At 39.7% G+C, this 26,247-nt stretch overlaps 2 protein-coding genes across 7 annotated transcripts in view; one reads left to right on the forward strand and one right to left on the reverse strand.

Annotated features, from left to right (window-relative positions):
• PSPC1 (paraspeckle component 1) overlaps positions 1 to 9,858 on the forward strand; it is a 118,058-nt gene extending 108,200 nt beyond the window's left edge. For both annotated transcript variants that reach the window (XR_016388760.1, XR_016388765.1), the window contains one exon: positions 732 to 9,858. The gene's annotated coding sequence lies outside the window, so the exon portion shown is untranslated. The remainder of the gene's footprint in view (positions 1 to 731) is intronic.
• The window catches only part of MPHOSPH8 (M-phase phosphoprotein 8), a 49,314-nt gene that overhangs the window by 19,201 nt on the left and 3,866 nt on the right, over positions 1 to 26,247 (reverse strand). For 4 of the 5 annotated variants that reach the window (XR_016388756.1, XM_089899788.1, XM_022574438.3 and 1 more), the window contains exons 2-4: positions 17,002 to 17,157; positions 4,236 to 5,090; positions 2,120 to 2,219 (exon numbers count right to left, since the gene is read on the reverse strand). Coding sequence is in view for 4 of the 5 variants with exons in the window: in XM_089899788.1 (XP_089755914.1) it covers positions 2,120 to 2,219; positions 4,236 to 5,090; positions 17,002 to 17,157 (1,111 nt within the window). In the remaining variant the exon portion in view is untranslated. The remainder of the gene's footprint in view (positions 1 to 2,119; positions 2,220 to 4,235; positions 5,091 to 17,001; positions 17,158 to 26,247) is intronic. The other variant, XM_022574439.3, reaches the window with a different exon arrangement.

Below are 26,247 nucleotides of genomic sequence, written 5' to 3' on the forward strand. Positions count from 1 at the left end.
GTCACTTCTCATTTATCTTCCTCAAGAACTGCACAGGCTTGTTTCAAATAGTTTAAACACCTGTGATAAACTACAGTGTGCTAAGAGTACAGGTACTCTGGTTAATGCTCAAAATGGTGTGGCCAGCGGAAAAGCAAGCATTATTAAATATGAGTGCAATCCTTACCAACACAAACTTGAACCTTTTATTTTCAATAAAAAAGCTAGTCCAAAAAAGGCTCTCTCTCGATAAAGATTTAGTTTCCAAATCACAGTGAAAGGAACTTAAGTAATTTACCAATTTTGTTTTCTACTATGTGCCTTAAAGATACCTCACTAAAAACTAGTACCTGGGGACTTCCCTGGTGGTCCAGCGGTTAAGATTTCACGCTACCAACGCAAGGGGCCCGGGTCCGATCCCTGGTCAGGGAACTAGATCTCGCATGCCGCAACTAAGAGTCTGCATGCCACAACTAAAGATCCTGCGTGCTGCAACTAAGACCCAGTGCAGCCAAAAAAAAAAGGTATCTGACACCAGAGAATGACATATGCAGAAGGTAATATTGTATAGTGACAGCACTGAGGTTGATTGTTACAGACATATTTAAACTCTGAGTATTAAATGGTGACATCCTAATTATTTATACAGAACATTGGTCCAATAACAAAAATACAGAACAGCAGCTAGAAATTTATCTCATTCAATGTTCAGAGATAAAAGGGTTAACCATTCTTTCCATTATTTTCTGCAGATAAGTCCTTTTTTCTCGTATTTAAATCTGATGGCAACTGAATCCTGGCATTTTCCCAAGCTACTGTATGAAGAGGATGCTGAAGGCCACCACACCACAGCATCTGCAACGTAAGGACTCTCACGTTCACCAGTTCCGGCACACTTCCAAAGTATACCCAACAACCCAGCTTTATTTCTGTCCAGGAGGCTGGGTGCCAAGCATCAGATATAAGCACAGGTACACATAAGCAGCAAGATTACGGTCAACACTCTGAAAATTGAAAATGGAAGACACAGTGAGGCCCGTGAAGCCACATCACCCTACCAGGCCTGGATCGGAAGCAGATAGGTTTTAGTTTCAGGGATACTAAAAATCAGACTCCCTGGAGTGCCCTTATGAACTTAATGAATAGTCATTTAAGACTAAACACTCACAGTAAAAATGTACCTGAAACTGACAGATAAGATACTCGGAGGAAGAAAAAGTTATTAACCAGTTCTAAGCTTACAATATTTTGAATCTCCAATCACTCTCTAAAGAAAAGATGCTTAAAGCTGTTACATCGCTGTGAACAGGTACAGTCTTTACACTATACTCACCTGCACACAACCCATCAAAGCACCACTGCTCCTTCCCAGAGTCCCTCAGCCGGAGGCTTACTGCCAAGTCTAAACTGAGGTCTAGAACCCAAACCCACTTTTAATATTACCTCAGTTACACACAGCTTTGGGGAGAAAACCCACAAGAAATCATCCATCTCTTAGAAATCACTGCTTCCACGAGAAAATGTGTTCCAGGTACTTTCCGGTGTGTGAACTAAAATATCCAGTTTTATTCAAACACTGTAATGGTGAATGTCTTATAAAGTACTTGTTCCAGTACTAATATGCACTATGGATCCTTAATTGAGCTATATCTTGATGTGATCAAATGTACATTCATTATATTTATACAAATGACACAGAGCTAAATAAATATATAAATATATTAAACAGTAGTTTACCTCAGCATCTACTATAAAAGAGATACTTATTTACTTTTCTGTCATAACTAATCTCCTATCTTTCTAAAGATAATGTATTCCCAACCTGAAACTAAAACATTGTAAGTTGACTATATTTCAATAAAATAAAAATAAAAAAATATATATATTCTACCTCATATCCAAAAGGAAAAAGAACAAGGTGAACAGAAGGAGGGGGAGTTAATTATATTAATAATATAAATTATTATGTAAGTAACTAAGATAACTGGTAAACAAAAAGCATAAGGTTCTAAATTCCCCAGTAAACGTATTCTCTAGCTCTATGACCTTGCAGCTTAGAAGAGAGAGTGGTCTTTACAATGAACTAGACTCATTGTCTGAAAGACCCATGTAAATGACAAATGTCAGTATTCACACTCACTCTTTAATGCCTTGGGCTCTTTTCGGCCTTTTTCTTCCTTGTCCAAATCATGCTTTTTCGGGTATTTTTCTTTGGGTTCATTTTTTTTGGTCTCTTTCTCCTGAAAAAGACACATGTAAGACCCAAAACAAGAACAGACAGAGCTGACACCGATTCTGAAAACTGGAAAACAGGTTCCTGGCATCAGGTCCCCCTTTTATGCACTGTGCACATGACCCCTGATAACTACATCTGCGCTCACATCAAATGCTTCCTCAGTCAAGCCTACCCCTCAACCTTGACAATTTACAAAATATCACATTCAAAAGCCAACACCAAGTTTCCTCACTCTCTTTGAGGAATTATTAAAACTAAAACATGTAAAATTATTTTTATAATAGTGAGATAAAGCTCTATTAAATATATCTTTGCAAGAATTTAAAGACTCAGAAGGTTAGCGCACTCTGTGCTATTATTTCAGGAAAAAGTGGTATGTTCGTCTCTCTTTTTTTTGGCCGTGCGGCGCGGCATGTGGGATCTTAGTTCTTCAACCAGGAATCGAACCCACGCCCCCTGCACTGGAAGAGCGGAGTCTTAATCACTGGACCGCCAGGGAAGTCCCACAAGTGGTATCGTCTTGAGACAACAGGGGGAACATACGAGTAGGATGTGAAAAGCTAATAAAATAAGCTGAGGAAGCTATAAGCTTTACTTCACAATGCTACATAGTAGCTGAATACCTCTAAAAACCCCTGACTTTTGTTCACAAATTAGCCCCCAGTTTTCTAGTTGTGGTCAGTCCAAAAGAAAGCAAGTCTGGAGACTGCTGGGGTGGTTCAAAAGCTGGATGATCAGCATTTATAACTGCCTCTCACTAATCAGGCTTGAAGGGGAGCAGAATTCGCCTCCCCAAGTATGCCTCTTGGGCGTATTACTTCTTTTAAGCTGCTTATTTTCCAAGAAACAGCAGGCATGGGGAAAACTCTGAAAACCAAGTAGGAGCTGCCCTCTTGTGAGAAACATTTGCATCTGTAAGGGAGATCTCCGTTTGTAAGGGTGTCTCCCAAACCTCCAGAGACATCAGTGGAGCAGCAAGGACTTCCATCTGTGTGACCACCCTGCCCTTGTCTACTGTGCTTTGCCTGGCCGCTGCCCCTAACTGCTTCCCCATCTTCAACATCCTCTTTGGTCTTTGGCTGAGGACGGTACATGAGGTGAGGACTTCGTCCGTTTTGGCGAGTTACTCCATTTTCCTGGGTCTCTTCCATGTGCACGCGTTATTAAACTTGTTTGATCTTCCCCCCGTTCATCAGTCTCATGCCAATTCAATTCTAAACCAGCCAGACAAACCTAGAAGGGAGAGGAGAATTTCCTACTTCTGATACACTATTATCCCCCTAATGGTAGAAAAGCTTCGTACACAGACACACCTCAGAGATACTGCGGGTTCGATTCCAGACCCCTGCAAATAAGGCGAACATTGCACTAAAGTGAGTCACAATTTCTTTTGTCTTCCAGGTCATATAAAAGTTATGTTTTTACTATAGTATTAAGTGTGCAACAGCATTATGTCTAAAAAACCGTACATACCTTAATTAAAAAAAATACTGCTAAAAAATGCTAGCCATTAGCTGAGCTTTCAGCCTTTTTTGCGATAGCAACATCAAAGATCACCGATCACAAACACTGTAACACCTACAGTATTAACCTCCCCAGTGGTCCAGTGGTCAAGGCTCCGCACTTCCACTGCAGGGGGCCCGGGTTCGATCCCTAGTTGGGGAAGTTCCATATGCCGCGTGGGGTGGCCAAAAAACAAAAGTTTAAAACACTGCAAGAATGACCAAAATGTGGCACAGAGACACGAGGTGAGCAGATGCTGTTGGGAAAACGGCGCCGATAAACCTGATCGACGCAGGGTCCCCACAGACCTCCAATCTGTAAAAAAGGCACTATCTGTGAAGTGCAAGAAAACGAGGTTGGTCTGCTGCGGCTTTACCGTCTCCTCTTCATTACTTGTGGAGCTTCCTGACCACTCAAGAGTGCTAGCTTGATCTGAACATCTGTGTGCTGTGTGAGATGCAAGCTACAGCCCTTCAATCAGATCGAGCCACCCCTCCACCCTGCCCCCAGCACTCACCTCCGCACTCACCTCCCCCGAGGAGTCTGCGGGCCTGGAGCCTCTCTCCTCCGCACACGGTCTGGAGCTCTTCTGTGCTGGGGCGGAGGCAGCCATTGGCTTATCTAACTCAGCGCTACTTGGGCCTTTGTCGGGATTCCTCTGCTTTTTCTGTGTATTTTTCTTCTCTAAGAGGCTCTTGTTTTCTAGCTTTTTGCTCTCTTTAAGTTCCTCTGTCCTTCTCAGTTTCTTTTTCTTCCTCTTTGCTTTGACATCATCCTCATCAGCGCTCACAGTGCCATCCTGCTGTTTATCAGAAACAGTATCTTGAATTGCCTCCGGCTCTGCTTTATCTTTTGCGCCTTTAATTGGCTGCCTCTCGTTTCTGTTGTCAGAATGCAAATCTTCACTGTCTTCTTCCTGAAAAGGAGAATCACTAAGGACACTCAATTCGGAGTCCACCTGAGATTCAACACATTTCTCTTTTTTTGTTTTTCTGTTTTCTTTGGAATCTTCTCTTTTTTTAGTCTTTAAATCTCTTATTTCACCCTTTTTAACTTTCTTTAACTCCTTAGTTTCTTTTATATCATCTTTTTTGGGCTTTTTGGATTCCTTTAATTCTTCTTTGGCTTCCAAAATTCTTTTCTTTGTCCTTAAATCAAAAACCATACTTTCAGAGGAGCCCTCTAGGTCTGGTTTGGGTTTATCTTTTAGTTTCCCAGTCTTTGCTTTTTTCTTTTTCAGATCATCTGGGCTTTTCTCTTCTTTTTGCCTTAGTTTTTTCTTTTTCTTCTTTGAAGAAGTGTCTTCTTTGGTCTCACTTTGTTGATCACTATCAGAGTTTGCCTCAAATATGTCATTATTTAAGGGCAGTCTCTATAAAGTATAAAAAAGATTTAAGTACTCATTAACATAGTAATTTAAAAGGTTTTGAACAGCAGTACTAATGAAATCTGGTAGGAATTTTTTTCTCCAAGCAGTTTCTCAACTCCTTAAAATTACTTACGTGAGTTAATGTTGTACAATATTACTTATATTTCTGATTTAACAAATAGGTCTTGGTGGTGACAAAAAGGGTCAGTTTAAGGGAACAGATAAACACAGAGGGACAGAAAATGTCAACGCTGCTGTAGGTCCCAACAGTCATATGTATGGTGGGTTGCACATGATTCCAACTTCAGAATTTCCAGAAACACCAAGGAAGGAATTTGTACAGACTTTACTGGATGCCAAAATAGTAGTTACAAACCCAAATGCAAAGATTTTTTTAAGACTTTGGATCCCAGAATATCTTTAAACTTGCTGTTACATTTCACAGTTTACGTAAGAAACTAGCAAGACTGCAAAGAAATCTTACTTCCCCAATTGACTTGGTTCGTGTAATACAGTAATCTGAAATATCCCCTCTGGAAAATATCTTTTCCTATTCTAAACAAACAAACAAAACCCCTTAAGAATAAAGTCTCTGTATAGATACAAAAACACTATGCAAAGCATTTTCAGTTCCCATTTCCCCAAATTCTCTTCTAAATGACTTGGGGAAGCAAAGGAGGGAGAGAAAGGATAGGTGTATTTTTAGAAGTTAAACGACCACCACCAAGGTTACTAAGGCAGCAGAATGCGGTGGCATCGGCAAAGCTTTCTGACTCCCCTACAGCGCTTCATAAAGACAGAGCAACTGGAGAGCAAAACAAACCCCCCACAGACGACATCCATAACCCAATTAGGTGGCCAAGTATCCCAAGGAACCCCAAAATATAAGCTGGTAGGGACAAACTACTAATAGCCGTAAGACCTCTGTAGCATGAATATCTCCACAACAGCGAGCAAAGGCAGCAATGAAAATGGGAGAATCACTGAAAAGTCTGGCAGGTGACCATGTGGGGAGCAGCTGAAAGGGGAGGAGCTTTGGGCACCAGATGGCGCAGGGCTGGTCCAGGCCCTGGGGATGCTCCCTGCCAGGATGGCCGAGACAAGGTCCACAGTGAGAAGCAGCAGAGACCAGATTCCAAATAAAGCAGGACAGAGAAACAGAAAGAAAATAGAAGATTCAGACGTAAGTGGTGGTGGTGGCGGCGGGGCGAAAACAGAGCCGGAAAAGCCCTCACGGAGTCTAAGGCTAGACTGTCCAACCCTCCGAAAAACAGTAAAGAAGGTTGCCCAGCAGCCATGAAGCTAAACAGATTATCTTGTTCTCCTCCTCTGCCTTCTAAAATTTCAGAAAAAGAAATTTCACATAAATATAAGCAACAGAAATTGATTAGGATAGAATATTTTACTAAACTGTTATAAGAAAAAACAGACTAAGGAAGAAAAAAAAAAAAAACAGACTAAGGAATAGAGTAACTAACCTAAAAAGGACAACAGCATGTCCGAAAGACACGCCTACTTTAAAAAGAACCAAGAGGAAAAAAAAAAAAAAAGAACCAAGAGGCCCCAAATGTAGTCACTCATTGTAAGCCCACCAAGACCTAATGCCTAACCTCTCCCGTGACTGGAATTTTAAACGCTTCAGTCTGGAATTTCCTGGTCAGGACTGGTGAGGTAACTTCCCTAGTAAGACCCCCAGTCTCCCCCTAAGGGAAGGTGACCCAGCCTGAAATCATCCACTCTTTTAACCTCCTTATCCCACCTCCTCTGCCAAAAACAACCTTCCCTTTTATACAGCTCCTGGGAGCAACCTTCTCTTTGTTAGACGGGATGCTGCCTGATCCATGAATTGGATAAAGTCAATTAGATCTTCAAATTGCCTCAGTTGAATTTTGGTTTCTACAAAACAGTGAAAATAAAAAAATTTGAGGCATCAGGTAAAAAGACTAAGTCATTTATAAGAGAAAGAAAACTCAGATTTGTCATTAGAGAGCAGTACTTCAAACTGGGTATGGAGGGAAGGGAGGGCAGGGAGAACAGGTCCTAATTAACAACAAACAAATAAACCTCTTTATCAAACTGATGACCACACAGAAGAAAAAAAGAATTAATCCATGTAACTTTTGAACAATCAACAATCGAAGTGAATATACTGTAAGGACAAAAAGAACTGCAAATAAATTTGGAATTTTACAGTAGAATGGGCATAGCAAACCTGAAACTGATTTCTAATTATTGTAGGACTCAGTAAATGAGTACATATAATGTTGATGAGAACCAGAGGTCTCATGGAAGAAAAGGGAGACAGAACTGCGGACGGTGAGAATGATAGGACGACGCTGAGGTGATGGACCGAAATTACAGACGTCGGTGTGAACTTGACTTAAAACAAATAAACGTGTATTTTTTCCCTTTATCTCTGTCTAAAGGGCCTGGAAATAATGATGTCCCAGTAGCAATAAGTACATCTTGGTTTCTAAATTCTATTCTCCTCTAAAAAGAATCAGGATTCCCTGGAAAATAGGTGATATCAGGGCCAGAACAGGAAAGTACATGCTACTGGGGAACCTTGCGCCAGAGAGCAAAGACAGACAGGGACATAGCAAGAGGACACAGGAGCTGGCCTAAAGGGGCTCTCACAAGCCAATGTGGGACCGTTTTAGCATTAATGTAAACAATAACAGTAATTAAATAAAAAGATTCCATGAGTGTGTACTGGTATTTAAAAAATTTAAGGGGGTGGGAGGAGCTGCTCTTTATAGGATACAAAATGAAAAATATGGAATAACAGGATTAGAAAAGTCATTACTTGAAGCCACCACAGTAATAACTAATTAAGGCAAGATTCTTCAAAGTATTTTATGGAACAGATGAACTTATCTGCAAAGCAGAAATAGAGTTGCAAATGTAGAGAACTTACGGTTACCAAGGGGGGAAGTGGAGGGGTGGGATGAATTGGGAGATTGGGATTGACATATACACACTGTTGATACTATGTATAAAATAGATAACTGAAAAGAACCTACTGTATAGCAGCGGGAACTCTACTCAGTGCTCTGTGGTGACCTAAATGGGAAGGAAATCTAAAAAAGAGGGGATATATGTATACGTATAGCTGATTCACTTTGCTGCACAGCAGAAACTAACATTGTAAAGCAGCTATACTCCAATACAAATTTTAAAAAAAGAATAAAAGATTCTTCAAAGTATTTGAAAATCATGGATGAGAGGTTGTTGGGGAACAAGTGATTCTCACCATCTCAAAGATTACTTATAAGCAGGTTGCTTACTATCAGGTTACTTATTATCATATTACTTACTATTTTACAAGGGAAAAAGGTACCTTTAAAAGGGGAGAAAAACTGATGCACCTCACTTTATCACATAATTATAATTTAACATCAGCAATGAGATAACGGACACATGGCTCATCTCTTGATGTCACGTACCTTACCTACAGAATACATTGGCCAGAATGTTTACACTAAATCTACAAATCATCTAATTCCAATTTAAAAAATACTATTTGTGATTTAACATTAATTACCATTCATCTAATTCCAATGTGAAGAACCTTCTATAAAACAACTGGCCTGGTGTCTTAAAAGGGGGGCAAAGGGCTCTGGAGTGCTCTAGATGAGAGGAAACCGAAGACGGGAGACTAAACGCATGCAGGACAGAGAGCGGTGAAGGACACCCCAGGACCTCCAGGAAACCCACACGGTGTCACCAGGCACCAGCTGTGTATGGGACAACAGCACTGCTGCTGTCATGCTGCTGAGGTATCACCAGTCCTGATGCAGCAGAGGGTCTGTGTTGCTATGATACACATGGTCAGGAACACAAAGGCAAAGTCTGCAACTCGCTCAAGGCTCACCTGAAAGCTACCCCTTTGGTTTAAGCAAGTTCTGTAAGAGAGACTTCTCAAATTTCCCTCAATCCTGAAGAGTTTACAACTGACTTCCACCTTCTTGAAAACCATTTTCCTAAAGACTAGTGTTGACCTCCTTGTTTCCAAGCAGAACAGCCTGATTTTACTTAAAATTTTCTGCATTGGTAAAGGGGAAAAGGGGGGAAAAAGAGGAAGAATAAACGATGCTTGCTAGGTGCAAGACTAATATTACTTCGAAAAAATTTTAAACAAGAATTTTAAAACTGAATTATTTTTTCAAAATACTTACAATCCATCAGATTCTTAGTTGGAACACAGTAATAAGAAACACTATCCTGCACACTCCACCAACTCCCCACACTCCACATTTCCAGCCCAGATCTCCCTCCTTCAACTCAGACCCATGTTGCCAATGCGAGACTGGCCATCTTTACTTGGATGACAAGTAAGTAACTAAAATCTCATGTGTTCAAAACTGGAACTGTTCCCTGAATAACACCATCACTTACCTAGGTTCCCAAGCCAGTAACCTGAGACATCTCTGACACCACTTCTTCCTTCATCAGCTCAGTCACCGATCCTATGTGCATCAATTCTCCAACCTCCCCACCTCAGTTCAGCCCCTCACCTCTCCCCGCCAGCAGCCTCTCCCCACTCCAGAGTCAGGTCAGGACCACAGCGTCTCAGAATCACCTTCCCAGTGATGTTAGTAATAAAGGCAGAAGGAATGTCAGAATTAGAAAATCACTGTTTTCCAACCTGCAATGAAATAATAGTTCTAGGCAACAATCTTCAAAGGCTCCTAAAACCTACACACGAAATGTGAGGAGTTTTCTCATGGTAGATAAGACTGAAAACACCTAATCTCAACGATCCTGTTAACCTCACTGGAAAGGAGTCAGCTAGACAAGATGGGCCTTCTGATGTGTTATAGCACCACTCATGACCATACTTGCAAAATAAATAAATCAACCAATAAACTTGAGAGCAATCCTGCTTCTACATCTAGCTACCAGTTCATAAGAACACGGGACAGAGGAACATGTTATAAGCTATCATGTGCTCATCCAAACCCAGAATATGGGAAATTCTACAGAAAAACAATGTGGTCTCTTCATCAAATAAACATGATGGGGAAAAATAGGGGAAGGTTAGAGGGAGAAGCTGTTATAGATTAGAAGAGATTTAGAGATTACTGATGATATACAACATGCAGACCATTTTCACATCCCAATTCAATCAAATCAACAAAGACACGTTTTGTTTTGTTTCTTTGAGACAGCTGGGGGGAACACATTATTAGATAATAGAAGACATTAAGAAACAAGTGTAAACTTTTTTGGTACGATAATGGTATAGCGGTTATGTTTTCACAATGTCTGTAATTTAATAAAGTTTTGCAGGGTAGAGTGATATGCCATCTGGAGTACTAAAGTATTTGCCTTAAAATACTCCAGCAAGTAAAAGGGGAGAGTGGGAGCCGCAGACAGGAAGAATGGCGAAGTCCTGATAGTGACTGGAACTGGGTGATGAATTCTCAAGTCTCACGATACAGCCTTCTGCATTTTTATATGTCCAAATTTTCCTAATAAAATTCTTCAAAAAAGCAAGTTCCTAAAACATAAATCTCATCACACAACTTCCCTCCAAACTTCTGCTGGCCCTTCTACTGCCCAAACGGTTGAGTTTAAATCCAGGTGCATACAAATGTCTTCCCAATTTCTGCCCCAGTGTCACTCCTGCTCCTTTCCAAGTGACAGCTCTGGCACTTCTCACCATTACCCCAAAATCTGTGCTTTTGCAAAACTCTGCATCTTTGTACCTGCCTCCCCTCCTAGGACCCTTGAATTTCTCATCTCTTAGGGCTTCGGCCAAATGACGAATCTTCTGTAATGCACCTTTGATGCTTATCCTCTGACTTTCCACAGCGGCCTCACAGCTGCCCGAGATCGTGTCTCACTCCGTGTTTCAGGTTCCGTCCACCTGGCCCTCCCCTTCATGTACCGTGAGCGCCTTGAAGGCAGAGGCGCATCTTATTCTTCTTCCTCCTAATGACTTACATATGAGAAATGGATTTTTTGAATGAACATGAAATAATTAGCAAACAAGAGGCTGGACTCATCCCTTTCATCAGGTAAAACAACTTAAAAGAAGTCTATAATTCCAAAGACTCTAGCCTGTACACAGAAAGACCCCCGGGGTACCCCCCCCGAAATCCACAGCTGGGACCCCACAGCGCGAGGTCAGCCTCCTCTCGGCGCAGCTACTCGGTGCCTCCCTGTTGTCTCACCTGGTCCTGGCCACCAGCCAGGCTGCTGGCCCCATGTGGTGGCTGCTGGGTCGCCCGTCGGCTGCTGCCCAGCGCAGCTGATTTACAAGGCCGCGTCAGCTTCTGGCGCACAGCGAAGCGATTCAGTTACACCTCCACACTTATGTCCTTTTCCATGATGGTTTATTACGGGTATGCAGACAGTTTCCTGGGCTCCACAGTAGGACCTTGTTGTTTATGCACTCTATAGATGATAGTTTGTATCTGCTAACCCCAAACTCCTAATTCATCCCCACCCCTTCCCCTTTGGTAACCATCAGTTTGTTTTCTATGTCTGTGAGTCTGTTTCTGTTTCGTAAATAAGTTCATTTGTGTCATATTTTAGATTCCACATATAAGTGATATTTTATGGTATTTGTCTCTGACTTACTTTGCTTAGTATGATCATCTCTAGGTCCATCCATGCTGCTGCAAACGGCATTATTTCATTCTTTTTGATGACTGACTAATACTCCACCGTATATAGGTGCCACATCTTCTGTGTCCATTCACCTGTCCATGGACACTTAGGTTGCTTCATGTCTTGGCTACTGTGAATAGAGCTGCTGCTACCTATCCTAATTCCTCAGTCACCTGGGAAGAGCTCTAACGCTGGCTCCTTAGCACAAAACTTTGAAACAAGACTTTTCCTCTGGTCATTAGACTACTCCCAAGATAGTTACAACCCGTATGTTTTAAATAAATGGGTTGATGCAAATAAATAATAGAGCACTTTGGCTTTAGGCTTCAAAATACTCTGTGTGAAATTATTATTTAGCATGTATCAAATGAATCAGTAGGTTAGTTGCACCAGGGTAATCCAGCCCTGGAGTAACAGGCCAGATTGAGTGAAGTCAGGACATAAAAAATAGCTACCATCTGATGAACAGTTGTTTGCCATCAAACAACAGGTATTAGATGATACAAAGGAATTAGTGTTAACTTTTAAAATAACTAAAAAATAGTCGAACAAAATTAAAACCACACATATCACAAGTCTGAGCACTTTCAGTATACTAGTAATCTGTTTTCTTACTCATTTTAATAGTTTCACACATAAAATAAACATATTATTTATTATCCAAATTAGGACAACTTTGAAAATGAACGGGACTCTGATCACAGTCACACCAGGTCGACAGGCTTTTAAGCTGGGGCTGGCCCGGGCAGGTCAGGGTCAGTCACCCTGCCCCACCTGCTCAACGCCCAGCCTACAGGAATGGTGATCAATACTGTGCAGGAGGTGTGACGGCAAAACAACTGAACAAGGCACGCACACCCCAGCATCACTGCCTCTACCTAACCACCTCTGGAAACCATGAGCTTTTCAATAGTGCAACCGCTGCTCAAATAACTTTTGGAAGTTCACCCCTGCACTTTTAGAACCATCACCGCACTTTCCTTGGGTACAAAGAGGAGGCGTTACTAGAAATTTTCTTGCATGACATATAGATTCTTATGAAGACAATTCCAAAATAAATAATTTAAAACCATTTTGGGCCATGGAACTATTGGAATAAATGTTTACTTCACAAAATGTACACTCAAAAATAAAGCTTATTTGGGTGCACAAATTCTAATTCATTTTACATTAAAAGAGTACATATATTTATTATTTTATAGGCAGTATTTCAAAAAGCAAAAAAAAAAAGCTATCCTCAGACAAACTTTAAAATAAAGGCAAAACTATCTCCTAGCTGAGTAGCAGGGACACAAATGATTATTAAAAAACACAGTTGTTTGCTGGTTAGAATATGTATTGATAAAAAATTATTTTAAAAGAAAGGCAGGGGCTTCCCTGGTGGCGCAGTGGTTAAGAATCCACCTGGCAGTGCAGGGGACACAGGTTTGAGCCCTGGTCTGGGAAGAACCCACATGCCACAGAGCAACTAAGCCCGTGCGCCACAACTACTGAGCCCGCACTCTAGAGCCCGCATACCACAACTACTGAAGCCTGCACGTCTAGAGCCCATACTCTGCAATAAGAGAAGACACCACAATGAGAAGCCCACGCACCACAACGAAGAGTAGCCCCCGCTCACCACAACTACAGAAAGTCTGCAAGCAGCAACAAAGACCCAACACAGCCAAAAATAAAATAAAATAAATAAATTAAAAAATAAAAGAAAGGCAGAAGGCAAAATCCTTTTATATGGTACTACTCTTAAAAGTAAGATCATACATGGACAACTTGTAAGGCCCCTCAAGAGCAAAAGATACATATGATCTATCTTCATAAAACTGTGACCATTTAAGGGTCTGGCCCATTTAAGACACTCTATATTTACTTGGGGAAGAAAAAAAAAAAAAAGAACCAAAAATGTAAAAACAATAAAGTGTTGCCATGACAGGCCAGCAGAGGTTCTTCTGTGTCATGTGACATTCATCATCAAAGCTCAAGCAGACCAGCGGCCGCCTTGTCCGTAGATTTTCAGTCACTAAAGATGAAGGTCTGGAGTGTCTCACACAAATGAATGTTAAATAGCACCTCAGTTTTTCTTTTTAGCTTCAAATACCCGATGGTCAGCAAAAAGGTAAAAAGGTATCTGAATGCTAAATGACAAAAAGTATTTTAATGAACAAATACCATTTCTGCATCATGTATATTTTCTGGTGAAGAGTATCAACAATCACTTTTTGGGGTATTTTAGAATCCATTCCTAACTTCTGTGATGCTTACTAAGTCCTAAGCAAGCAGTGCTCCCAGATTTAAGTAGATAAACTGACGAATCAAATAGTCTTAAATACTGCTGTAGTAAAACCTCTCCACAAGACAAAGATTTTGGTGAATGGGAAATATCACAGTTTTCACATAGGTAGCAAATGTTTGTTTCTTGCATGAACAGAATGATGACGAGATGAACAAAGCATTTCCTCCTACTGGCTCTCTACTTCTATACCTACAGTGAAAGAATCACAAGAACTTATGAACAGCAAAACTATTTTGCTGGGCTTCCCTGGTGGCGCAGTGGTTGAGAGTCCGCCTGCTGATGCAGGGGACACGGGTTCGTGCCCGGGTCTGGAGGGATCCCACATGCCGCGGAGCGGCTGGGCCCCTGAGACATGGCCGCTGAGCCTGCGCGTCCGGAGCCTGTGCTCCGCGGCGGGAGGGGCCACGACGGTGAGAGGCCCGCGTACCGCAAAAAACAAAAAAAACTATTTTGCTAAAGTGGGAAAAGGTTAGCGACCAGTGCATTTTTGCCATATGCCTGTCCACTGATACTACTCAATGATTAGGTCAAAAAGTCATAGCAGTATAAATACTGGAATACTTTATAAAAGACAGAATTCAGGAGAAAGTTCACCTGACATAAGAAATAGAGGTTTCAGTCTTATAAAAATTCAAAATGTTGTTAGTGCCTAGAATTTTAAGTTACTTATAAAATAGTAAGGATAGCTTAGAAAAAGACACTTCCAAGTGGACAACTGTCTTCCTAAAACTAGGACAAGGATTAAGAATAAGCCTCAGGGACTTCCCTGGTGGTCCAGTGGTTGAGAATCCACCTTCCAATGCAGGGGAAGTGGGTTCGATCCCTGGTCGGTGAACTAAGATCCCACAGGCCAAAGGACAACTAAGCCCACTCGCCGCAACTACTGAGCACCACAACTAGAGAGAAGCCCATGCACCACAACAAAAGATCCCGCATGCCGCAACGAAGATCCGGTGAGCCGCAACTAAGACCAGATGCAGCCAAATAAATTAAAAAATTAAAAAAAAAAAGAATAAGCCTCAAACAGACCAGTCGATCAGGAATCATTCTCATTCAGACTGTCATCAATAATTTTAAATCAAGAGAGTTGCAAGTTGGGTTTAACCAGAGCCTTGGTAAAGTGAAAGGGCCAATAAAGCCAGTAATCTATAAGTCAAGACTTCTTGGGAGAAGTTTCAGCAAACTTATCTCACTAATAAAAGCAGGAAAGTTAGAAATAAATTTAAGAAGATTTCAATAAAAATGTCTAAATTTTGAGAGTAATATGAACCAATCACTTAGTAAGACAGGTGCATTTGTATTTGTATAGTGTTTTTAGTGAAAGAAATAGGGAAGGAGGGAGTAGGCACCCATTCTAGAAAAGTGAAGTATAACTGCAGCAAAAAACTAAAGAAAACATTCTCTAATCTGAACTCATCTTGTAAAGGATTTCCTTTACAAAAATTTTAAAAGTACTGAAGGTTTTGCTTAGTAATTTAAAAACTGTATTTATTAAAGACCCTGCCACTACAGCATACAATTAAAAAACTGGTAATTCCACTCTTCTAAATGGATTTCAAACTACAGCCCAAACCAAAAGAAAACCTACCATAGTGGTTAAGAGTGTGGCTGCCTGTCTCTGTCACTACTAATGGGTGAATCTGGGCTGGCACTGAATTTACCTAAGCCTCCGTTTTCTCATCTTAATCCATGAAAGTGCTGGCCCAGAATTTGGCACAGACAGAGGACACGTGCTGGGTGAGCAGAAGCTGCCTCTATCACGGCTATTATTGTTAACAACCGCTACACACAGTCAAGTCCCAATACTGTTTTTGTCATTTAAAAAATACTAAGTATGTAGTTGAAACTCAAATTGTAGGGAAAGAAGGGATCAATATTCAGCCCTTAAAAAATAACTTCAACAACTAAGACTCTTTATTGTGAGCAATTTTCACTATATAGTTCTAAGTTCAAGAACCTCTGTCAGTATTCTAAAAAACGATAGTTATTTCTAATGAAAAAGAAAACTAAAAGCAAAAGCAATAAGTTGAATTAGAGTCAGTTCAATTTATAAATAGAAGCTATAAATGAAACTTACAAAGAAAAGTAAAATGGGAAATTCTTAGAAGATTCATAAGTAAAGCCAATTCAATAATGTGTGGAATATGAGAATCAAGGATAAAACAATGGACAAATCCATAGAAGGAAACTCTTAAACCAAGTTTGTGCATTAGTTTTAATGTTATCCCACTTTAGACCACCATCAAGTCTTTTTTCAAACTGCTGATGATAGAAGTTTAACTCATCTGAGTTCCTTTGAATTCTTTATCCTTCCTTACCACCAACAAGAGCTACTAAAAAACCATAAAGTGGTTAAAAATTGAAGTGGAAAAAGAAAAGAAAAATAGAAGACCCGGAGATAATCAGACCTGTGAATAACCTGAAACGGATTAAAATTTATAGCTTTATAAAGTGATCTAAGAATTGTTTGAATTAGCAGGAAAGTCAGACTTAGAAATATGTTAATAATGCCGATTAAATACAAGAGTAATAGTAACATAAATTTTCCTCAGGTATACAAAAACATGATGAATATGACCATATTTAATGTGACCATAGTTAATAATAATAATGTGACCATAGTTAATAATACTATGATGAATAGCATAAAAAATATTCCTCAGGTATACAAAAACATGATGCTCACATCATGGACGAACAAGTAAAGTTTCAACACATCTCTTTTCTCCCCACTATCATCTTACTCTTAACTTAAAGGAAAATAACAACATGCCCCAACTACACCTGTATGTCACCTGCAATCACAGCTTGGCTACAGAAAAAAGAGCCTGGCAAAAATCAATGAAAGCATTCTATGAGAATCAATTGGCTATACAGAACTTACAATAGGAATGTTGTATATTTTATTATTATTTGTAAATTCCTTACTATACATTCTGTATATTATTAAAATTTATAATAAACTTATTATACTAAAAACACCCACTATGAGATAAAACATAATACCTGGACATCCTTCTTCACTGGTTTAGCTTTGTTATCCGCAACTTTCTTCCTAAATTCAAGAAGAACTTCTTTACAGTCCTCAAGGTGAACCTCAGGCTCCCAGGTATCATCATCTGATGTGTATCCTTTCCATCGAACTTTATAAACGATCTTGCCCTGTTATATAAAGACAGGCAAATAAAGGATATTAGACTTGACTATAGTTCCAAAGCCATACAGTTGCTGAGAATACATGAACCAACCTGAAATGGAGATTAAAATCATGGTAAAGACTGTTCATCTCCTGAGATCATTTGTGAATTCCTTAAAATACATAATGAAAGTCCATCCGATCTAAGTACAGCTGTAGCTTCTCCCTCTGAGGGCAAGTGCTTACTGTAGTGGAATAATAAAATATCAGTCATATTTTAATCTGTCCCCTCCAAATGTGAATCAGCCTAAAAGCCTCTCTTAAAATGTTCTCTGCAAGACATGAGAAGCTGGTAATTGTAACAGTTTCTGGGGAGAAGGAAGGAAGGAGAGTCAATCTTCAATCTATTTTGCACGTATTACTTTTCACTTAATAACTAATTTTTAAATTAAATAACCACAATAAAACAAATGTAAAAAAAAAGTTCATCTCCTGAAGCAAGTGGCAAAAACAAAAACAGTATCACACCAAAAGCAAAAGCAACAAAAGCAAAAGTAAACAAGTCATACTACATCATACTAAAAAGCTTCTACACAGCAAAGGAAACCATTAATGAAATGAAAAGGCAACCTACTGAGTGGGAAGATATTTGCAAATCATATATCTCAGAGTCAATATCCAGAATACACAAAAAACTGATACAAGTAAAAAGCAAAAAACAATCTGATTAAAAAATGGGCAGAACTGAACAGTTTTCCAAAGAAGACATACAGATGGCCAACAGATAGCTAAAAAGATGCTCAACATCACTAATTATTAGAGGAATGCAAATCAAAACCACAATGAGTTGTCACCTCACACCTGTTAGAATGGCGATTATCAAAAACAGAAGAAATATCAAGTGCTGACGAGGATGTGGAGAAAAAGACCTCTCTTTTGCACTTTTGGGTGAGACTGTAAGTTGGTGTAGCCACTAAGAAAAACAGTATGGAAGACCCTCAAAAAATTAAAAACAGAACTACCATATGATTCAGCAATCCCACTTCTGGGTATTTATCAAAAGAAAATGAAAATACTAACTGGAAAAGATATATGTACCCCCATGTTCACCGCAGCATTAGTTACAATAGCCAAAAAGTGGAAACAATCCAAGTGACCATCAATAAATGAATACAGAAAATGTAGTATGTATATATAGACACACACACATATATCACATACATATATAATCATATACATCACAATATATGTATGTACACACACACACAGAGAGTATTATTCAGCCATTAAAAAAAAGAATGAAGTCTTGCCATATGCAACAACATGGATGGACCTCAAGGGCCTTACGATAAGTGAAATAAGCCAGAGAAAGATAAACACTACATGATCTCACTTACACATGTAATATAAAAAGAAAAACAGGGCTTCCCTGGTGGCGCAGTGGTTAAGAAATCCGCCTGCCAATGCAGGGGATGCGGGCTCGAGCCCTGGTCCAGGAAGATCCCACATGCCGCGGAGCAACTAAGCCCGTGAGCCACAACTACTGAGCCTCCGCTCTACAGCCCGCGAGCCACGACTACTAAGCCCGCGTGCCTAGAGCCCGTGCTCCTCAACAAGAGAAGCCACCACAGTGAGAAGCCCGCGCACTGCAAGGAAGAGTAGTCCCAGCTTGCTGCAACTAGAGAAAGCCCCCATGCAGCAACTAAGACCCAAGGCAGCCAAAAATAAATAAATAAATAAATTTTTAAAAAGAAAAGAAAAACAAAAAAACCCAAGCTCACAGATACAGAAAGCAGACCGGTGGTTGCCAGGGGCAGGGGTGGGGGTGGGAAATGGGTGAAGGGGGTCAAGAGGCACAAACTTCCAGTTACAAAATAAATATGTCACAGGGATGTAATAAATGTACAGCATGTGACCATAGTTAATAATACTGTACTGCATATTTGAAAGTTGCTAAGAATGCAGATCTTAAAAATTCTCATCACAAGAAAAACATTTTTAGATGTTAACTAGACTTACTGTGGTGATCATTTCACAATGTATACAAATATCAAATCATTATGTTGTACACCTAAAGCTATTATAATGTTATATATAATGTCAATAATACCTCAATTTTTTTTGCGGTACGCGGGCCTCTCTCTGTTGTGGCCTCTCCCGTTGCGGAGCACAGGCTCCGGACGCACAGGCTCAGCGGCCGTGTCTCACGGGCCCAGCCACTCCGCGGCATGTGGGATCCCTCGAGACCCGGGCACGAACCTGTGTCCCCTGCATCAGCAGGCGGACTCTCAACCACTGCACCACCAGGGAAGCCCAATACCCCAATTTTAAAAAAATTAAAATAAACAAACAAATAAAACCACAATACCATCAATCCATTTTTTTAATAAACCAAAGACTGAGGTCTTTTTCTGATTATATAAGCAATGTGCAGTCTTTGAAAATCAATGAAAAACAGGAAAAAACAAATAAAAGTCACCTCAAAATACTGATAACAATTTGATCTATTTCCTTCACCTTTTGCATTTATAAGTATATATTTAATGTATATATACTTAAAACACTGGGATACTATCAGTTTTATCTTGCTTTCTCACTGATATATCAAACATTTCTTGCTTTAATATCTTCTAGAAACATAATTTTTAGTGACTGAACATTATTCCATCATATAAATACAACAAAAAATACATGGGCTTCCCTGGTGGCGCAGTGGTTGAGAGTCCACCTGCCGATGCAGGGCACGCGGGTTCGTGCCCCGGTCCGGGAAGATCCCACATGCCGCAGAACAGCTGGGCCCGTGAGCCATGGCCGCTGAGCCTGCGCGTCCGGAGCCTGTGCTCCGCAATGGGAGAAGCCGCAGCACTGAGAGGCCCGCGTACCGCAAAAAAAAATAAATAAATAAAAATAAAAAAGAGTAGTACAGTTGAAATCCAAACCCAGGACCTGGGCTGCATGCAGAAAGTCAGCCCACACTGTGAAGGCAATACGTGTAAATGCCAAAGGCAGATGCGGGTAACACGTTCTAGTGAGTTCCCAAGAAGGAAGATCACCGTCTTTGAGAGAAGTTTTTTAGGAGAATGAGGTCACATTTCTACCATGACAAAGAACACCAACTCTAAGCCCCCAAGTTGTCTCTCAGCCTACAAAGTCTAAAATGTTTACTATATGGCAATTTACAAAAAAAGTTCTGCCATATTCCACATCCACTTACAAAATTATCATTAAGCCATTTACATTTTTTCTTTGAAAAATTACCTGCTATGTGCCCACTTTCACCACTGCTATTCAACGTTGTACTGGAAGTTCTAGCCAGAGCAATTAGGTAAGAAAAAGCTATAAAATGCATCCAGGTTGGAAAGGAAGAAATGAAACTATATTCATGGATGATATGATTCTATTTATAAAAAAATCCCAAAGAATACACAAGAAAGTAACCAGATCTAATAAATGAATTCAGCAAAGTTGCAGGGTACAATACACACAAAAATTAATTGTTTCTATACATCTGAAATGCCCAAACCAAAAATGAAATTAAGAAAGCAATTCCATTTACAATAGCATCTAAAGTATAAAATACTCAAGAATAAACTTAGCTAAGGACATAAAAGACTTGCATACTAAAAACTACAAAACACTGCTGAAAGAAATTAGAGAAGATACAAGTAAATGGAAAGACATCTGTGTTCTTTGGTAGGAAGACTTAATACTGTTAAGATGTCAACACTACCAAAGTGACCTCAGGTCCCTATCAAAATTCCAATAGCCTCGTTTGCAAAGGTAGTAAAGACAAACCGCAAATTCATATGGAATTGGAAGAAGTCCTGAATAGGCAAAACAATCTTGAAAAAGAACAAATTTGGAGGACTCACACTTCTTGATTTCTAATTTTACTACAGAGCCACAATAATCAAAACAGTATGGTACTGGCATAAGAACAGATACATGGAGTCCAGAAATAAACCCACACATCTAAGGCCAACTGATATTTGATAAAGGTGCCAAGTCCAATGAACAGGGACACAAATTGTGCTGGGACAACTGGATTTTCACATATGAAAGAATGAAGTTAAATCCCTATCTCACACCATACACAAAAATTAACTCAAAATAGATCAAAGACCTAAATTTAAAAGCTAAAACCATAAAATTCTTAGAAGAAAACACAGGGGTAAATATTCAGGACCTTGGATTTGACAATGAATTCTTGGATACAGGCATACCTAAGAGATATTGTGAGTTTGGCTCCAGACCACTGCAATAAATATCACAATAAAGCAGGTCCCACAATTTTTTCGGTTTTGCAGTGCATATAAATGTTATGTTTATATTTATACCTTGGTCTACTGAGTATGCAGTAGCATTATCTAAGAAAACAATGCACCTACCTTAATTAAAAAACACTTCATTGCTAAAAAATGCTAACCATCATCTGAGTCTCCAGTGAGCGGTAATCTTTTTGCCATAGTAACATCAAAAATCACTGGTCACAGATCACCATAACAAATATAGAAATAATGAAAAAGTGTGAAATATTGTGAGAATTACCAAAATGTGACACAGAGACATGAAGTGAGCATGTATATATGAAGTGAGCAAGGTATATATACATCAAAACATCAAAAGCCCAAACAAAAGAAAAAAATAGGTAAAATAACTTCATCAAAAACAAAAACTTTTGTGCGTCAAAGGACATTATCAATAGAGTGAAAAGGAAACCCATGTAACTGGAGAGAATATTTCCAAATGACATCTCATAAGGGATCAACATCCAGAATATATTTTTTTAAAAAAACTCCTCCAACCCCAAAACGAGACAACACAGTTAAAAATGGACAAAGGGGGGCTTCCCTGGTGGCGCAGTGGTTGGGGGTCCGCCTGCCGATGCAGGGGACACGGGTTTGTGCCCCGGTCCGGGAAGATCCCACATGCCACGGAGCGGCTAGGCCCATGAGCCGTGGCCGCTGGGCCTGCGCGTCCAGAGCCTGTGCTCCGCAACGGGAGAGGCCACAACAGTGAGAGGCCCGTGTAGCGCAAAAAAAAAAAAAAAAAAAAAAAAAAAAAAGGACAAAGGAAGGACATGAATAGACATTTCTCCAAGAAGATATACCAACGACCAATAGCACATGGAAAGATGCTCAACATCATTAGTCCTTTGGGAAACGCAAATTTTAAAACCACAAGTTACTACCTCACACCCACTAGGTCAAACAAAAACATAGAAAGTAACAAGTGTTGGTGAGGATGTGGAGAAATGAGAACGTTCTCACATTGATGGTGGGAATCTGAAATGGTACAACTGCTGTGGAAAACAGTTTGGCAACTCCTCAAAAAGTTAAACAGAATTACCTCATAAAACAGTAATTCTTCTCCAAGGTATATACCCAAAAGAACTGAAAACAGAGACTCAAACAGATATCTGAACACACATTTCAGGGCAGCATTATTCACAATAGCTATAAAGTGGGAAACAACCCAAACAAACAATCAACAGATGAATATATAAACAAAATGTGGTGTACACATATAATGGATTATTCAGCCTTAAAAGGGAAGGAAATTCTAACACATGCTACAATATGGATGAACCTTAAAAAACATTATGCTAGGTGAAATAAGCCAGACACAGAAGGAAAATGCTGAACTGGCCAAAAAGTTCGTTCTGTAAAAACCCAAATGAACTTTTTGGCCAACCCAGTATTTATGATTCCATTTATATGAAGTACCTAGAATAGGGAAACTCATGAAGACAGAAAGGAGAATAGTGGCTGCCAGGGGCTGAGGGGAGGGAGAAGAGGGAATTACTATTTAATGGGTACAGAGTTTCAGCTTGGGAAGATGGAAGAGTTCCAGAGCTGGATGGTGATGATGACTGCACATCAGTGTGGATGTACTTAATGCCACTGAACCACACACTGAAAAATGGTTGAAATGAAAAAGTTTAAGATACACATATAAAATCATATATATAAACTACATCAACAATATTTTAAAGTTACCTGTTGTATCTTTTGCCCATTTTCTTGCTCATTTATGAGAATTTTTCTCTTTAATACTTCTTTTTTTGACCTTGCCACGCGGCTTGCGGGATCAGTTCCCCCACCAAGGATTGAACCCAGGCTATGGCAGCGAAAGTACCAAGTCGTAACCACTGGACTGCCAGGGGATTCCCTTTCTTTTTAATACTTGATGGCTATTAAATCTTTGTCATATATATTCCAAATTCTTGCTTTTCCAGATTTCTGATTTTTCTTTTCTGCTCAATACCCAATCTCACTGAGAAGCAAGAACATACTCATGCAATAGTTTTCTGCACGAACTGCAGAGCACCATTCTAGCTATACTCTTAACACTTGTCTGATTTTATTCATACAACCACCAAGGCAATAAACTTTCGAAACTGACTGCCAACCACTGTTCCCTCCCATTGCACCCTTCCATCATGCCCACACTGCCTTTCTATCATTCTGCCATCTGTAGAAAGACCAAGCATTAGCATCTAACAGGATTAGAAACTAAGAAATAGTGGGAAAAGAGTAGCCTCTTAACTTTCAGAAATAATCCTGAAAATCTTTATAATTTTAAAATAATAATTAAGAGTCTATGTTGGGAATTCCCTGGCAGTCTAGTGGTTAAGACTCCGAGCTTCCACTGCACAGGGCGTGGGTTTGATCCGTGGTCAGGGAACTAAGATCCTGCATGGTGGCCCCCCCCCCCAAAAAGAAAGAGAAAGCATGTCAGTTTAACGGTTCAGCTGTATAACTGGGTGCAGGGCAGTGATTATAACAACTGAAAATGCATGCGTATGCTTTTTAGCAAAACAGTGTGGAAAGAGAAAACTATTAATACACAACCTTGTAAGAGCTTCTATGAAGGCGCAGTTAAAACTGGAGATAAACCAAGGTGAGAGAGCGGCTTGCTTAGGTCCTCGTGGCGGCACTCCTGCTCTTGGCACAAATACCACAGGAGAAGTTACACCGCTACAGGGGAGTGGAGGGATGCCTGAATGTACCCAACAACAGGACTCGGAGACCAAAGATCCTTATCTGTGGGCCACCTTAGTTTTGTGTGCATAAAAATAGTGCTAAATGTGTTACTCAAAGTTGCTTTTAAAAAACACTATTTACTTTCAAATGGGCCAGAAAAAAATGTATATAAATAAAGAGAGAAAAAAATAAAGCCAATATCAACAACTGGGGGATCCGGGTAAAGGCGTATGGGAGATTCTACACAATTCTTGCAACTTTTCTGATGATTAAAAAAAAAAAGGCAGTAATGAACACATATAAATTTAATACTTGTTATCAATTAGGTTTGATCTAGTCAATGAGAATGAGGGAGTATTAACAATCATTCTCAAGTACAAGGAATACATCTCAATTTTAGCTCCAGATTTAACTGACTGATAATTGTTAACAGCCTTCATTTCAGCAGTTTTGCTTCATTCATTCATTCAACAAATATTTACTGAGGGTCACTATGTGTATAGCAGTATACAAAACAAATGAAAACCTGAATTACATGTTTTTTTTATAGGACTAATGTCAACCCAAATATTGCCCAAGACTTTGCTGTATATTAAGAAATTTCATGATAGCCCTGGGATCTATAAACTTATCTTCAAAATTCCCCAAATGTCTATTTTCTTGGTAGCCACATTTTCTTTTCGCTTAATCAGTGGGACAAACTAAATGGCAGCAGATGGTCCATCCTCTTATCCTCTTAGGTTGTATATACTAGATAATTAGCTAAAAATTTTTGTTGGGCTTCCCTGGTGGCACAGTGGTTAAGAATCCGCCTGCCAATGAAGGGGACACGGGTTCGAGCCCTGGTCCGGGAAGATCCCACATGCCACGGAGCAACTAAGCCCATGCGCCACAACTACTGAGCCTGTGCTCTAGACCCACGAGCCACAACTACCGAGCCCATGTGCCACAACTACTGAAGCCCGCGCGCCTAAAGCTCATGCTCTGCAACAAGAGAAGTCACCACAATGAGAAGCTGGCGCACTGCAACGAAGACCCAATGCAGCCAAAAATAAAAAATAAATAAAATAAATTTATAAAAAAAGAAAAAGCAGAAATAAATGAAATAGTAAATATATAATCTAACACTAAAAATGGGTAACATCACAACAAACTTTGGTTTATTCTATGAACACAAAGTTGATTTAACATTAGGAAATCAATGTAGTTTATCACATTAGTGATATAAGGGAGAAAAATTATGCGATCATCTTAACAGATGCAGGAAAAAATTTAATAAAATTCAACATCCTTTCGCAATAAAAGTATTTAGCAACTAGAAATAAATGGAATTTCTTTAACAAAGGGTAAATACACAAAAATTAATTGTATGAGCAACAAATAAAACAATGAAACTTTTCAAAAGACCATTTACCACTGCATCAAAAATATCAATTATACCTAAAAATCAACTTACTAAGACCTCAACACAGAAAGCTATAAAACATTATTGAAAGAAATTAAATTGATCCTAAATTTACCCACAGATTCAATGCGAATCCCAATAAAAATTCAAAGTTTTTAATGTGTGAAAGGAAATTGACAAGTTGATTCTAAAATTTATAAGGCATTATTAAAGAATAAAAAGACAGATTTGCTCAATGAAACCTGATCCCTACATTACACTATACACAAAATCAATTCCAAGTGAAATGTAAATATAAAATCTGAAAGGCAAAACAACAGAGCTTTCAGGAAAAAAAAAAAAGAGAATATTTAGGGTAGGGAAAGATTTCTCAAACCAGACATAAAAAGCACTCAACATTGGGCTTTCCTGGTGGCGCAGTGGTTGGGAGTCCGCCTGCCGATGCAGGTGACATGGGTTCGTGCCCCGGTCCGGGAGGATCCCACGTGCTGCGGAGTGGCTGGGCCCGTGGGCCGTGGCCGCTGGGCCTGCGCGTCCGGAGCCTGTGCTCCGCGACGGGAGAGGCCACAACGGTGAGAGGCCCGCGTACAGCAAAAAAAAAAAAAAAAAAAAGCACTCAACATCAAGACAAAGATTAAGTTTTTCTACATTAATCATATGAACTTCTACTGACCAAAAAAGACATAGCAGGAAAAGAGATATACATGACATCACCCACAAAGGAT

This window comes from Delphinapterus leucas, chromosome 18 (genome assembly GCF_059928025.1).
Source record: "Delphinapterus leucas isolate spDelLeu-1000000601 "Yukka" chromosome 18, BTC_Dleu_Yukka2, whole genome shotgun sequence".
Classification (NCBI taxonomy): Eukaryota; Metazoa; Chordata; class Mammalia; order Artiodactyla; family Monodontidae; genus Delphinapterus; species Delphinapterus leucas.